This window comes from Gobio gobio, assembly GCF_949357685.1.
Source record: "Gobio gobio genome assembly, chromosome: 20".
Taxonomy (NCBI): Eukaryota; Metazoa; Chordata; class Actinopteri; order Cypriniformes; family Gobionidae; genus Gobio; species Gobio gobio.
In genome coordinates this window covers 3,627,466-3,643,534 of record NC_137113.1, presented here as the reverse complement: position 1 = coordinate 3,643,534, position 16,069 = coordinate 3,627,466, and the positions used below count along the sequence as shown (strand labels likewise).

Here is a 16,069-nt window from a genome sequence, read left to right as displayed (position 1 = left end):
CATCTGTCGGGTCAGAGGTCACTCGTCATCTGTCGGGTCAGAGGTCACTCATCATCTGTCGGGTCAGAGGTCACTCTTCATCTGTCGGGTCAGAGGTCACTCGTCATCTGTCGGGTCAGAGGTCACTCATCATCTGTCGGGTCAGAAGTCACTCGTCATCTGTTGGGTCAGAGGTCACTCATCATCTGTCGGGTCAGAGGTCACTCATCATCTGTCGGGTCAGAGGTCACTCGTCATCTGTCGGGTCAGGGGTCACTCGTCATTTGTCGGGTCAGGGGTCACTCATCATCTGTCGGGTCAGAGGTCACTCGTCATCTGTCAGGTCAGAGGTCACTTGTCATCTGTCGGGTCAGAGGTCACTCGTCATCTGTCGGGTCAGGGGTCGTTCATCATCTGTCGGGTCAGGGGTCACTCATCATCTGTCGGGTCAGAGGTCACTCGTCATCTGTCGGGTCAGGGGTCACTCATCATCTGTCGGGTCAGAGGTCACTCATCATCTGTCGGGTCAGAGGTCACTCGTCATCTGTCGGGTCAGAGGTCACTCATCATCTGTCGGGTCAGAGGTCACTCATCATCTGTCGGGTCAGAGGTCACTAGTCCGCCGGAACTAGGCTTGCGTATGGCCGTTACCGGAACCCATTGATTACAGTTTTTATGGATATTTTCTTACACAAATGAATGGCTTGACTTCAGAAGGCCTTTATTAACCTCTGGAGCCTTATGGATTACTTTTATGATGGATGGATGCACTTTTGTTTGGCGCTTTTTGGCCTTCAAAATCTCATCCTCCATTCACTGCCATTATAAAGCTCGGAAGAGCCAGGATATTTCTAATATAACTCAGATTGTGTCCGTCTGACAGAAGATTGTCACACACACCTAAGACGGCTTGAGGGCGAGTAAATCATGGGCTACTTTTCACTTTTGCGTTTTGCTTTAAGAACTGAAAGCAAAGAGAAACTGTGAAAACTCCCAATGGGAACCTTTATTTCTATTGCACAGAACACCTTCGCAACAGCGTGTGTGTGTGTGTGTGTGTGTGTGTAGCAGACAGAAGCGCAGCTGTAATGACTCTATAAACACGCCGTCAGAGTGAACGATCATCTGTGGAGAATCTGTGCTGTTTGTGTTGACGACAAGATTACTAATGGATGACAGACGCTCACTCCTCTGATATCTGAGAGAGGCTTTAGCTGTGTCTGTGTCTGTGTCTGTGTGTGTGTGTGTGTGTGTGTGTGTGTGTGTGTGTGTGTGTGTGTGTGTGTGTGTGTGTGTGTGTGTGTGTGTGTGTGTGTGTGTGTGTGTGTGTGTGTGTGTGTGTGTGTGTGTGTGTGTGTGTGTGTGTGTGTGTGTGTTTGGTGATTTACACCAGGCACAAATCAGCTTCATCAGGATCGTTCTCTCGTTTTCCAATGAAAGGATCCAAACATCCTTAAAACAAGGTCAAGTGAAAGATTTTAAGGTTATTTTATAACCGTAAATCTAATGCTTTAATAAATAATACGGTACTTTTAGGGAACAATAAACTTAACCTTCATCCTTCCCTCGCGGATCAAAATTGACCCGAAGTGCTACAATTTTAGCCCAGAAAGCTTATATTATTTAATTTTTATAATATTTAGTGCCCGAGCACTGATGGTGTGAGAACCCTATTGAAATAGCTTGGTCTATTATTATTATTCTCCGAAATTAATCGCATTTTTGAGGGCCTAAACATGCTCGAAAACTCATGAGACATTGCACACGCGTCAGAAATGGTGAAAATTTACGTCTGATATGGGTTTCAGAATTAGGTGTGGCAAAATGGCTCAATAGCGCCACCTAGAAAATTTAAATTAAGCGCCAATCGCGTTACGTTTCACATATAGGTATGAAATTTGGTGCACACATGTATCAGCCCAATACCTATAAAAAAGTCTCTGGGAGCTAAATCTGAAACCCAACAGGAAGTGAGATATTTAGAATTTTCTCTGCTAATTTTTTTAATGTTTGCCATTTCTAGGCCTCATACTTTAACAAACTCCTCCTACGGTTTTAATCAGATCAGCATCATATTTGGTCAGTCTAATCTTAAGGGTTTTGTGATGTTAACTTGTGAAGATCTTGAGTTTTCCCTGACGGCCTCACAAAGTCGATGTTTCGCCATGAAACGGGAAGCTATTGTAACTTGGGCATACAATGTCCGATACGCCCCAAACTTCACATGTTTTATTAGAGTCCTGGCCTGAAGGTCTCTAATGAAGTTACAGTCATAGCACCACCGGCTGGCAACAGGAAGTGTGGCACATTGAAGTGAATTTGCCATATTTCCCTATATTTACCCGCTTAAATGCATGTCGCCCACTATTTTCATGAGAATTATGAACTATTCAAAGTTTTCCAGGTGCAAGGGCCCTTTCATCGCTGCTATTTTATTTTATTTACCTTTAAATAACTAGATTTTAACAATAAATAATATAATTGAAGCACATTCGTTCAACTTAAATTCACAATAACTCTTAAATACATGCATAACCAGCTCGAATCAGCTCAAAATATCTCACATTGGGTATCTTTTCCGACCTCTTGTGTAAAAAAAAAGCAATATAAGATGATATTTCATGACTCTAGATGGCGTTATAGCTCTATATGGAGTGGATGAGCTGTTCCGCTGGGTCCTAAAGTCAGTCTCTCTTCAGTATGCATTCAGATACACATTATAAAATCAGTTTTAAGCTTTTTAATTTTGAGCATTTTGTATGTTTTTCAATGTGTACTGAAGCATTTAATTCATTCCTAAGGGGTCAAATTGACCCGTGAGGGAAGGATTTGTTACTTTTTTAAATTTCAACCACAAAACTCCTCGAATCCAGTCATTTTTTGTGTGTGTATTTGTGGTTCAAGTGCGACAAAAGTCCTAAGGTCTTGGACCACTCAGATGAACTCTCAATTATAATAAAAAAAAATGTTTTTAATGAGTTTCGGGTCAAAATGACCCGAGGGAAGAATGAGGAAATGCTTGCTGGAAAATGGTGAAATTTGGCACACAGATACAGGACAATCTGAATAAAACTCACAGCAATTTTGGAGTCTATAACTCAATCCCTCTAGCGCCACCAACTGTCCAAAGTTGCACTTCTGTTTAAGCTACACTCTAAAAAATGCTGGGTTAAAAACAACCCAAGTTGGGTTGAACATGGACTAACCCAGCAATTGGGTTGTTTTAACCCAGTGATTGGGTTGTTTTAAGCAAACATTAAACCCAACCGCTGGGTTAAAACGACCCATTCACTGAGTTAAAACAACCCAATTGCACTTTTTAGAGTGTAATAACTAATAAGAAACACACATTTTTTTCCCTCTGATTCCTTGGCTAAAGGAATGAAGTCTTATTTACTTCTCAATCTTGTTATTCTCGGATATTTAGTTATTTTACTGGAAAACAAGACGAAAGCGTAGCGACTCGAGGTTTGAGCAGAATACAGACGGGACAAACAGCCGACAGCTGCTGTTCAGTGCATTCAGGTTCATCAGACGGGCCATTGTTGTTTTGTGTTACTAATATATGAGCGTGTGGTCAGTCGGCGGTCAGTCTTCATGTCGGATCAGCACGAGTCTAAAAGAGTTGAGTCAGACTGCCAGCGTGTTTGGAGCTGAAATGCTGTGGGTTTGGTCTGTAACTCAAACACGCTGTATGTCGTCCAGTGACTCCTGGAGTCCGTTGTGATGAATATTTAAAGGAACTGTGTTTTAAGTTTGCACGCCGCAGTACACATGGCAATGCACACGTTTGAGCCAAAAAATGGCAAAAATGCACAAAAACAAAATGCGGTGTGGCAAAAAAAATACCCATATATGCAATTTATACACTCAATTTAGCCTTTTGTGCCTTTTCCAATGAAAGGAAAGGAAGATTTCTTGCACATGTCTAATTTGGTTCAATATACGTATATTGTGAAAAAAATGCTGATATTTCAGCTCCTAAAATATCAAACCTCTTCATTAAACATGACCCTGCGTCTCCAGAATATCTTCCCAATCAAACTTTAGAGCGAAGGTGCTCAATTATAATAAACAAACAACATTGCCCACTAGGAACAGTTTCTTAAATATTATTAATTTATGAAGCATGCATATATATATATATATATATATATTTGGGCTGTCAAAAGATAATCGCATCCAAAATAAAAGTTTGTCACTCATCATGTTGATAAACGATGGTTTGTTTTTGACATTATAATTATTTAACAAAAAATCAGGTCATAAAGAAGAATCTAAGATCTGAAAATGGTATTAAGGAATTGTTTTATTCATTGATAAAGAAGTTAAAATAATCAATAATGTAGGCTTTATCATCAAAGCTTTTACAGAATGTGATAAAAGCATAGCTATTGGTATATTAGTAATAATAACTACGTCAGAATACATGAATGTGTGTGTATTTATATATAAATAATAATTAACAGAGTACACACACATATATTATGTAAACACAAACTTTTATTTTGGATGCGATTAATCGTGATTAATCTTTTGACAGCCCTAATATATATATATATATATATATATACAACACCGTGTCCACTTTATATGTATAAGTTCATAATAGTAGTGGCCAAAAGTGATGTTTGACCTTAAACGTTTGATTAAACCATCAAAATTTGAGGAAAATATTTTATATTTTTTAAATATCTTAATTATGAGGGAAGAACAAAACACTAAACTTACACTCTAAAAAATGCTGGGTTAAAAATAACCCAAGTTGGGTTGAAAATGGACTAACCCAGCAATTGGGTTGTTTTAACCCAGCGGTTGGGTTAAATGTTTGCTTAAAACAACCCAATCGCTGTTTTAGTCCATTTTCAACCCAACTTGGGTTATTTTTAACCCAGCATTTTTTAGAGTGTACTATGCAAAACATAAAATGCATAGAAAAACAAAAAGCTGAGAGGAATAAGCGTTCTGACTACAACATAACCAGTTATTAATATTTAATTAGTTTTGTTCATAATTTCTTTGTATGATAGCCAAAAATGATGTCACAACTTGGGATGTTATCATCACAAATAAAACAATCCCAGCACAACTTACAAAAACACATTTTTAATATTTAAATAAAGGGTGAAGATGTCAGTTTTTCTAGGCCGGACATCTCTATTGGCCACTATTGTATAATATTATGCAAACTATTTACGTGTTATTTTATAATTCTGATGACGAGCGTGTGTCCAAACATTTGACGTGTTTAGATTATGCAGGCGTTACACAAACATTATTCTGAATGATTAAATGTCACGTTTGTTTGCTTTATTATCATTGAGAAGTTTTTCCTCCATGATGAACACTAACCTGTGATTGTCCATGAATTATTGATTATAAAGACGAAATAAATCTGTCATTTCTTCTGATATTCAGACAGATTGAATGTTGGAGGAATGCTCTTCTGGAGACATAAAATTATGGATTTGAATATTTTCAGCAGGAAAACTGTAATATATTTATTTTATAATGTCAAAAACAAACCATCGTTTATCAAACATCAACAGCCCGAAATAGATTCATATGCTATTTTATATTCTTAATTGAATATCCTTGAACTGTACAGTGACTTACTAATATTATATTAAGATAAAATATTTCATAAAATATAAATATTCTGACGTAGTTATTATTACTAATATACCAATAGCTATGCTTTTATCACATTCTGTAAAAGCTTTGATGATAAAGCCTACATTATTGATTCATTTTAACTTCTTTATCAATGAATAAAACAATTCCTTAATACCATTTTCAGATCTTAGATTCTTCTTTATGACCTGATTCTTTGTTAAATAATTATAATGTCAAAAACAAACCATCGTTTATCAACATCAACAGCCCGAAATAGATTCATATGCTATTTTATATTCTTAATTGAATGTCCTTGAACTGTACAGTGTTTATATGAATATTTCTGACTTACTAATATTATATTAAGAATTTTTTTTTATAAAATAGACATATCTAATATTCTGACGTAGTTATTAATACTAATATACCAATAGCTATGCTATTATCACATTCTGTAAAAGCTTTGATGATAAAGCCTACATTATTGATTCCTTTTAATTTCTTTATCAATGAATAAAACAATTCCTTTATACCAATTTTAGATCTTAGATTCTTCTTTATAACCTGATTTTTAGTTAAATAATTAAAAAAGCAAGGCTCATAAATGTAACATGTGCTGAGAAATAAAGTAGACGTGTTTGAACATGAAAAAGACTTGCACATAAATCAAATTAATGTTTGAATATTGATACATTTTTTGAGAATTCAGATTCATGTGTTTTTTTTAAATGTTCCAATATATATTTATTATTTTGGACCGGTTATAAACCAAGCCTTGTTTTTACCGTCTAAATAAAGCAGTGCTGTAGATGCAAGTCAGATAGACAAATAAACTAGTGCACAGACTGAGTTATTCTTTAATTGCTGTCGTTTTCCCTGAGTTCCACAGTAAAAACATTTCAAAATATAAGTATTCAAGTAAATTTAGAAAGAAACATGCACATTTTTGGCTATGATTACACAGTGTGGCTTCCGTCGAGATGTATATATATAACAGTTTAAATAAAGCCATGTGAGTCTTGTTGAAATGTTTTTATTTCATTCGCTTTAAAGCTAACTTTAATAAATAATGGTCCACTAGTCCTGAGGTACAAAAATGATTTCCTCACTGATATCCGAGGCCGGGCGCAGTGGTCAGTCTCTGTCCGTACAGCGAGTACGGCGAGTAAAACGGGCCCGGTACCGGCGGCCCGGTTGGAATCGGGCTTTTGGAAACGCCGTACGGGTGATATCGCGCACCGAGCCCGAGTGTGTGATGGGGCGTCCTGAGGGCCAGCGGGGCTCCGGGTATGTGACAGAACTGGGTTAAAGAGTTGGGGTATCCCGATACGAACTTCTCCGCGAATGCCGTGTGAGTCCGCAAATGGGTCAGGAGCTCCTCCGAGCTGGAGAAGCGCTTATCGCAGGGGCCGTTGGCCGAAACCCAGTTGCAGATGTGCTGCTGGGACTCACTGGTTAGCATGAAGCCGTACGGGTACAGCGGGTGTCCGGGGAAGGAGGGCGGGTGCAGAGCGGGGCTGGGATACATGAGCGGGTATCCGGACTTGCTGTCATGCGCGCTGTTGGATGATAGATGGCTAGCGCAGTGGTAGCTGAGGCAGAACGGGTCTCTGCACAGGCTGCTGGACATGATGGATGGAGGAGAAGCTCCTGCGAGTGGACTGGACCCCGCCTTGGAGCTGAGTGCGCCGGAAAGCTGAGCATTAATCAACTGGCCGCCGCTGGCCTTGCTTGGGTCCAGAGCCACGGCGTGCGAGAGGAAGGGCTGGGGGTAGCCGGCGTACGCCCCGGGATAAGCTAGTCCGGCGGGAGAGATTGGGAAAACAGTGTGTCCGGGTCTGTAGGGTGAAACCGGTGCAACGAGTCCCGACCCGAGAACGGACGAACCCGTGGGAGCGCAATCCGGTTTAATGGAAACATCCTTTGCCTCGCTGCTACTCTCAGTTCTCTCCGGAGTGGCGCTTTTACGCGCATCGCTTTCCTTTTTCCCGTTTTTATCCGCGGATTCCGTCCGTCCGGGCTGTGGCGAAACAGAACTGCATGAGCTCGGGCTGCCCGTACGCGGGGTGACCGGCCGGCAGGCGGCGCTGGGCACGCGGAAACCGGACTTATCTCCGCCCGCGTCCTTTCTCTCGGAGGATTTGGCGTATGGCTTGAAACTAGATTTGTCCTCGGCTCCGATGTCGCTGATCTTTAACGGGCTGGATTTGGAGTCCTTGTCCGAGGCGACCGCCGAGAGTTTGGCCGAGGACGGGGGATCGGACTTCCCGATTTGGGAGCATGTTTGCGCGAGGAGGGCGAGCGGACTCTTCTTGGCATCCAACTGTGAAAATAAACAGTGTTAGGCGTGTGATAGTTTGACAATAACACCATATTTGCATTGGAGCTTCAGAAAAATTACGCTGAAGAAAAATGCGATAACCTTGTTAAATAATGCGATATTCAATATGCGATACGATATTTCTTTAACTGATATTGTTCACTTAAAAATAAAGCTGCATCTTTAATAAGAATTAGGGCTGTGCGATATTGAAGAAATATGCGATATCCTTGTTAAATAATGCGATATGCGAAACGATATTGCTTTAAGTGTGTAAAATCTTTCCCCAACTGATATTGTTCACTTGAAGCATAACCGACTGTGTTTACATGAATACTCATCAAGACAGACGTTTTGACACAACTGTGTGTGTGTTTGACAATTTGAGTGTGTAACAAGACACGAAAAAAAAGAACGGCTTGTGCGCACGTTTTGGAACTTCAGAAAAATTACGCTGAAGAAAATTGAAGAAAAATGCGATATCCTTGTTAAATAATGCGATATGCGAAACGATATTGCTTTAAGTGTGTAAAATCTTTCCCCAACTGATATTGTTCACTTGAAGCATAAGCGACTGTGTTTACATGAATACTCATCAAGACATTTTGACACAACTGTGTGTGTATTTGACAGCTTGAGTGTGTGACAAGACACGGAAAAAAAGAACGTCTTGTGCGCACGTTTCGGTGTGTGTGTGTCAGACAGTGCGAGACTGAAAGGAGTTGTTTTTAAATGCGTTTAATAACTCTTTTTAACGTCAAGCAAGTCACATAAGTAACAGTCTTGTGCCCAGTGCCTAAAACGTACACTTTTCACAATGTTGAAGTAGCCTATTAAAATAATTCAGATATTGCGTACCCTTGCGATATGTACATTTGCGATATTTCGATATATTGTGCAGCCCTACTTTCCACATAAATGTGCATTGAATGAATGAGTTCATGGCTATAACGGTCAATGTTTAGTGTTTAGATTCACGTTTTGAGACCGTAAAGACTTTGAGCACGACTCAAACCTCTCTTAAATCTAAAATGCTGCAGAGACATTAAATCAAACGTCAGGAGGGTTTATTATATCCCTCAATAAAACGTGTGCCCGTATGGAAATGTATTGTTTCCTTCCCTTTATATAGCTAAAGAAAACAATGCATTAGAATGCATAGACGGTCAATTACATTCTTGACTAAATGCACAAAAAACGATGCATAAATAGTTTTTTTCTCCAGTATTTGTGCATCTTTGATAAATGTTCACTTGTCTTACAGAATTGTCATATGGCGACAGTGATGCAGTTTCAGAAAAGGTTTATAGTAGCCTAATAATTTATAGAAGAGAAACCGGTTTGAGATTTGCATGAGAATTTGTTGAGTGTAAAGCGTATTTTAATAGTCTGTCTGTCTTTAAATTATATTAGACCGTGTTTTTATTCAGAAAATATATCAATGGTTTCTCCTGGAATTATTTTAGAATTTCTTGCATATATTAAATTGAAAGATTCTATGTAATTGTTATATATATATATATATATATATATATATATATATATATATATATATATATATATATATATATATATATATATATATATATATATATATATATATATATATATATAATGTTTTTGTATATTGATTGTTTGATTAATTATAGTAAACAATGTATTTAAGTGATATTCTTATCATTATTAATATTTTTTTATTGAAATACTGTTCATTGACATTAATATAGCCATTGCTGCTGATATAGGCTAAATAAATAAATAAACTAATTATGTATGCATAAAAACAATTATCTAACGTCTAATGTTGCACAATTAAATTATAATTATTCACTTATTTTAAGTTTCTATGAGTTCGAAATGTATCCATTATTAAACGATAAATGAATACTTTTAAGAAAAGTTGTGTTTTTTATTTGCCATATAAACGTTATTAAAAAATAATTCAATTTATAATGGGATTATTTTATGGAAAAATATATATTTTAATAACAATGCGTATGTATAAAGAGTTAATTATAACATCCAGTAAATAAAAGTTTTTATTTTTTGAGTTGTCAAATTAACGTTATTAAAAATAATTCAATTTATAATCGGATTATTTTATGAAGAAGAAAATATTTAACAATGCGTAGTATAAAGAGTTCATAATAACATCTGGTAAATAAAAGTTTTAATTTTTTTGAGTTGCCAAATTAACGTAATTAAAAAATAATTCAATTTATAATCGGATTATTTTATGGCGAAAATTATAAAACGCTGCATAAAGGGTTAATTATAACATCTGGTAAATAAAAGTTTTGTTTCTTATTTTTTGAATTGCCAAAATTAATAATACTCGGATTATTTTGTGGAAAAAAAGGGTTTTAACACTGCGTAGTAGCAGCAGGTATAAAGGGTTAATTATAACATATAAGGCAAATATGAGTGTGTTTTCTAAGCGAACGGCTCCGCGTTCAGCAGATTAAGAGTTGAAAATGAAGTCTGAAGTGAAAAAAATGAACAAAGGTGTTGTTTCGTGTCAGTTTTACCTCGATGGGGCTGACGGGGGTGGACGGTAACGGCTGCAGATAGTCCGGGTGCAGGATGTGTCCGGCGCGCGCGCTCAGCATTTTCAACACTTTCACGGGCACACGGCTCGCCTGGCGCTGCGGGTCCGCGGGAGGCAGCGAGTGCGGGAAAGGGTGAAGGTTTCGGCTCGTGTCCCACACTAGATCAACCACTCTAAACACAGCAGACTCCGTAGGCAGTGTGATCATGTCCCACTTCTCTCTGCGTAATCTGGACGCGCATCTGAGGATGGACCAAAAGTATCTCCCAAGAAGACCAACAAACGCGTCCAAGTGTTTATAAAAAGCAAAACGCGATATAATCCTTAAAGGTTCTTGCTGGGGAACGGGAGCAGAGAGAGTTCGGAGCGCATCTCATCTTCTGCGTCGCGCACTCTACACTGAGCTCAGCTCGCACACGCCTCGCGTTCACGCGCACCCGAGATTAAAGCCTTCCCCGCCGGCCAATCACATCGCTGCGTCGGGTGATTGACAGCTCCTGGGGATGTGTGGCGTCACCGCTGTGGGCGTTTGTTTTGGCCATGTTGAGGAGGTAAAAACAATCTCACATTTATTCTATTATAATTTATAGGCGCTGTTCTTTTCATGTGAGTAGTAAAAAAGCGCCGCATGTTTATTAATATCTCTGCTGTGATTAGTAACAGGAGTGATGGATGACTTCAGGTCATCTCAGGCTGATATTAGATATGAACCACACGCTTGAGTAATGCAGAGAATGCTGAACCGGCCCCAGTAAAGAACTTTATACTCTGACCAACACATATTTCCAAAAACCATAAACCCAACGAGTATAAATTGAATTAGAGAAGCAACCATTAATGTCAAATCTGGTGATTAAAATACTAAAATATGATCTCTATCTATCTATCCATCCACACATCCATCCATCCACCCACCCATCCATCCATTCACCCACCCACCCACCCATCCATTCACCCACCCACCCACCCATCCATCCATCCATCCATCCATCCATCCATCCACCCACCCATCCATTCACCCATCCACCCATCCATCCATCCACCCATCGACCGACCCACCCACCCACCCATCCATCTATCCATCCATCCACCCACCCACCCACCCACCCACCCATCCATTCACCCATCCACCCACCAATCGACCGACCCACCCACCCACCCATCCATTCACCCATCCATTCACCCATCCATTCACCCATCCATGCATCCATCCATCCATCCACCCACCCATCCACCCATCCACCCATCCATCCATCCATCGATCCACCCATCCATCCACCCACCCATCCATCCATCCATCCATCCATCCATCCATCCATCCATCCACCCATCCACCCATCGACCGACCCACCCATCCATTCACCCATCCATGCATCCATCCATTCACCCACCCACCCATCCATCCACCCATCTATCCATCCATTCACCCATCCATGCATCCATCCATCCACCCACCCATCCATCCATCCATTCACCCACCCATCCATCCATAGATCCACTCACCCACCCATTCACCCATCCATCCATCCACCCATCGACCGACCCACCCATCCATGCATCCATCCATTCACCCACCCACCCATCCATCCATCCACCCACCCACCCATTCACCCATCCATGCATCCATCCACCCACCCATCCATCCATCCATCCATCCATCCATCCATTCATCCATCTACCTACCCACCCATCTGCCAAGTGTAAAGTTTGGTGGAGGGGGGATTATGTGGTGGGGTTGTTTTTCAGGGGTTGGCCCCTTAGTTCCAGTGAAAGGAACTCTTAATGCTTCACCAAGACATTTTGGACCAAGACACTATCTATCTATCTATCTATCTATCTATCTATCTATCTATCTATCTATCTATCTATCTATCTATCTATCTATCTATCTATCTATCTATCTATCTATCTATCTATCTATCTATCTATCTATCTATCTATCTATCTATCTATCTATCTATCTATCTATCTATCTATCTATCGTTTTGTTCTATCTAATGTTCTATCTATCTATGAATATTAATAGTGTAGTAATCCAGTGTTGATTGTTATGAATGGTGTGTGTGCTGGTCAGACCCGAGCTCTGATGGATGAGCGGCAGAAGTGATGGATGAGCGGGGGTGGCTGTTTTCGGCAGCGGCTGTCAGCTCTTGGTTCTGCCCGTGAGTTATTAGGGCCAGAAACTCCCCCTTCATTGTGCGGGTGATGGATGACGCCCAGCACACGGGCGTTATTCCGTAATGGGAACACATTTCAGACGGGCCATATTTCACCACATTTAAGTAGAAAGTTTTGAACGCCTCCTCGATATTTCACATCCCTCTGGCATATTTATGGAAAACTCCACGCATGCAAATATAATTACACACTACAGCCTGTAGGACCAAACCGGGCCAAACGTGCAGTGTTTTATTAAAGCAAAAGCTGTTTGTTTGTTTTATAAATTTAACTCTGGAGTTCAGTCAATTATATCAGTTTAATATTTATTTGTTTATATTTCAAACCTGTTTGATCTGCCGGCTAGAAAATATTACAGCTACTAATAAAATTAAGCAATAAAATAATAAATATTTGTTTAGATGCCATAACAATATTCCATCAGAACCTAAAGAGAGACTAAGAATATTAATATTCAGATATTTAATACATTGTAATCATATAACGTGACTAGGATCTGATGCATTTATAATATTTGTGAAACAGTTTCTTTGGAAATGCATTTTAAGTTTACAACTAACTGGGAAAAGCTAGTTGTCCTTTGCATGTTTATGTAGGCCTGGGAAGGTTTGGAGCTGTACTCAGTTAAACTATTGAACTAATAATGTATATCTGGATGCAAAACAAGCCAAACAAACGCCCTTTGAGATGCCGGCTGAGAGCGGAGCGGATCAGGCCAGTAATTGAGCAGTGCTTTTATTGGGAATGGGGAGCTCGGGAGAGATGTTGATGTGGTAGGATCATCTTCTGCTCTGCTCATTAATCTACACCACAGACTCATCGAGCTGGGCCTGATGGGCTGCTGGAGAAAGAGAAACACCATCGGCCGCGGCGGAGCTCGTGCAGACACAGGCTGAGCGTTTCCCTGGTGTGGTCGAGCAGCGGTGGAGTAAATACACAAGAGGAGAACCAGAACTCACAACACGGACCTCAACAACTGCAGGCCTTCTCACGCGAAGAGCTATCCTTCTATCGGGCCATCTATCGTTCCATCTATCTATTGTTCCATCTATCGTTCCATCGATATATCGTTCCATCTATCATTCCATCTATCTATCGTTCCATCTATCGTTCCATCGATCTATTGTTCCATCTATCATTTCATCGATCTATCATTCCATCTATCGTTCCATCGATCTATTGTTCCATCTATCATTCCATCGATCTATCATTCCATCTATCGTTCCATCGATCTATCGTTCCATCTATCATTCCATCTATCTTTCGTTCCATCTATCGTTCCATCGATCTATTGTTCCATCTATCATTTCATCGATCTATCATTCCATCTATCGTTCCATCGATCTATCATTCCATCTATCGTTCCATCGATCTATTGTTCCATCTATCATTCCATCGATCTATCATTCCATCTATCGTTCCATTGATCTATTGTTCCATCTATCATTCCATCGATCTATCGTTCCATCGATCTATCATTCCATCTATCGTTCCATCGATCTATTGTTCCATCTATCATTCCATCGATCTATCGTTCCATCTATCGTTCCATCGATCTATCGTTCCATCTATCATTCCATCGATCTATCGTTCCATCTATCATTCCATCGATCTATTGTTCCATCTATCATTCCATTCATCTATCATTCCATCTATCTATCGTTCCATCTATCATTTCATCTATCTATCGTTCCATCTATCTATCTATCTATCTATCTATCTATCTATCTATCATTCCATCGATCTATCGTTCTATCTTTCCATCTATCTATTGTGCCATCTATCTTTCGTTCCATCGTTCTATCATTCCATCTATCTATCGTTCCATCTATCTATCTGGAGAAGAGAAAGCTCAGCTGGAGGGAGCTCTGGGAAATGGAGGCAAGCAACATCAGCTTTATCATCAGAGCCACCTATGATGTGCTCCCATCTCCAAAAAACCTCTGCCAATGGTATGGCGAGGACCCAACCTGTTCCCTTTGCCCAACTCCAGCGACTCTTAAACATATCTTGAGCGGTTGTAAGACCAGCCTCACACAAGGTCGTTACACCTGGAGACACAACCAGGTCCTGAAGAGTCTGGCAGCAGCTCTTGAGAGCAAGAGGAATACCACCAACTTCTTGCCCCTGAGAGTAACCAATTCCATCACGGCCCCAAACTTCATCCGAGAGGGACAAAAAAGCCCAACCATCCTCCTAACAAACCAGAAGCTGGAGCGCTAGCCATGGCCCGGGACTGGAAGATGCTAGTCGATGTTGGCCAGCAACTAATCTTCCCACCCGAGATAGCAGCCACCACCCTTAGGCCAGACTTGGTACTCTGGTCCCCTTCATTGAAGTCTGTTTATATCATAGAGCTCACAGTCCCATGGGAGAATTTAGCAGAAGAGGCTTATGAGCGCAAGAAACTGCGCTACATAGAACTGGCAGCAGACGCTCAACAACGAGGATGGAAAGTGAAAGTCTATCCGGTTGAAGTGAGATGCAGAGGTTTTGTGGCTTTTTCTACCATCAGACTGCTGAAAGACCTTGGCATCCATGGACAGTCAGATCAGTCTCTGAAGCAGCCGAAAGAAGCAGCCAGTGGATATGGATTAAGTGGAAGGACCCTTGCTGGGCTCAAAGAGCAACAACATGACCCGCTTACTAATCCCCCCACCCTATACCCCACTTGAGAACCCAAAGTCCCGTGGGCTGTGCCATTTAAAACAACCAGGCAATTCTTATGATTGGGCATGGGACACAAGCTCAGGTTTGATCACCCTGTAGCTGGCCACCTTTGATGAGGGTGTCTAATGTTGAAAGGCCGAAACACCCCCTGATTCAAAGGTACACTACTGATGATGTGTCCCGAAATTAACATCTTTCCCACTTCTGAGATACAGCTCTCACGCCACTCTCAACATCAAGGCAAACCTCATGTGCATACCATCTATTGGCACAATGGACAGTTCAACATCACGTCCCGTGTTTTATGATTCAGTCCATCTATCTATCGTGCCATCTTTCTATCATGCCTTCTATCTATCTATTGTGCATCTATCTATCGCTCCATCTATCGCTCCATCTATCGCTCCATCTATCTATCTATCTATCTATCTATCTATCTATCTATCTATCTATCTATCTATCTATCTATCTATCTATCTATCTATCTATCTATCTATCTATCTATCTATCTATCTATCTATCTATCTATCTATCTATCTATCTATCTCTCCATCTATCTATCGCTCCATCTATCTATCGCTCCATTGTTCTATCGTTCCACCATCTATCTATCTATCTATCTATCTATCTATCTATCTATCTATCTATCTATCTATCTATCTATCTATCTATCTATCTATCTATCTATCTATCTATCTATCTATCTATCTATCTATCTATCTATCTATCTATCTATCTATCTATCTATCTATCTATCT

General features: G+C 40.1%; 1 protein-coding gene across 1 annotated transcript; it reads right to left on the bottom strand.

The window, feature by feature from the left end:
* Positions 1 to 5,458: 5,458 nt before the first annotated feature.
* On the bottom strand, positions 5,459 to 10,881 carry LOC307116978 (zinc finger protein 503). Its single transcript, XM_079801598.1, has 2 exons — positions 10,444 to 10,881; positions 5,459 to 7,918 (listed from the first exon to the last, which is right to left on the bottom strand). Exons 1-2 carry the CDS (start codon positions 10,669 to 10,671, stop codon positions 6,701 to 6,703), a joined length of 1,446 nt encoding a protein of 481 aa, XP_079657724.1. The 5' UTR covers positions 10,672 to 10,881; the 3' UTR covers positions 5,459 to 6,700.
* Between the last annotated feature and the right edge of the window lie 5,188 nt (positions 10,882 to 16,069).

Coding starts and splice junctions, on each gene's coding strand:
- LOC307116978 (XM_079801598.1), bottom strand. CDS start 10,671: ATGATCACACTGCCTACGGAGTCTGCTGTGTTTAGAGTGGTTGATCTA. Junction 7,919..10,443: donor CCCCCGTCAGCCCCATCGAG/GTAAAACTGACA, acceptor TTATTTTCACAG/TTGGATGCCAAGAAGAGTCC.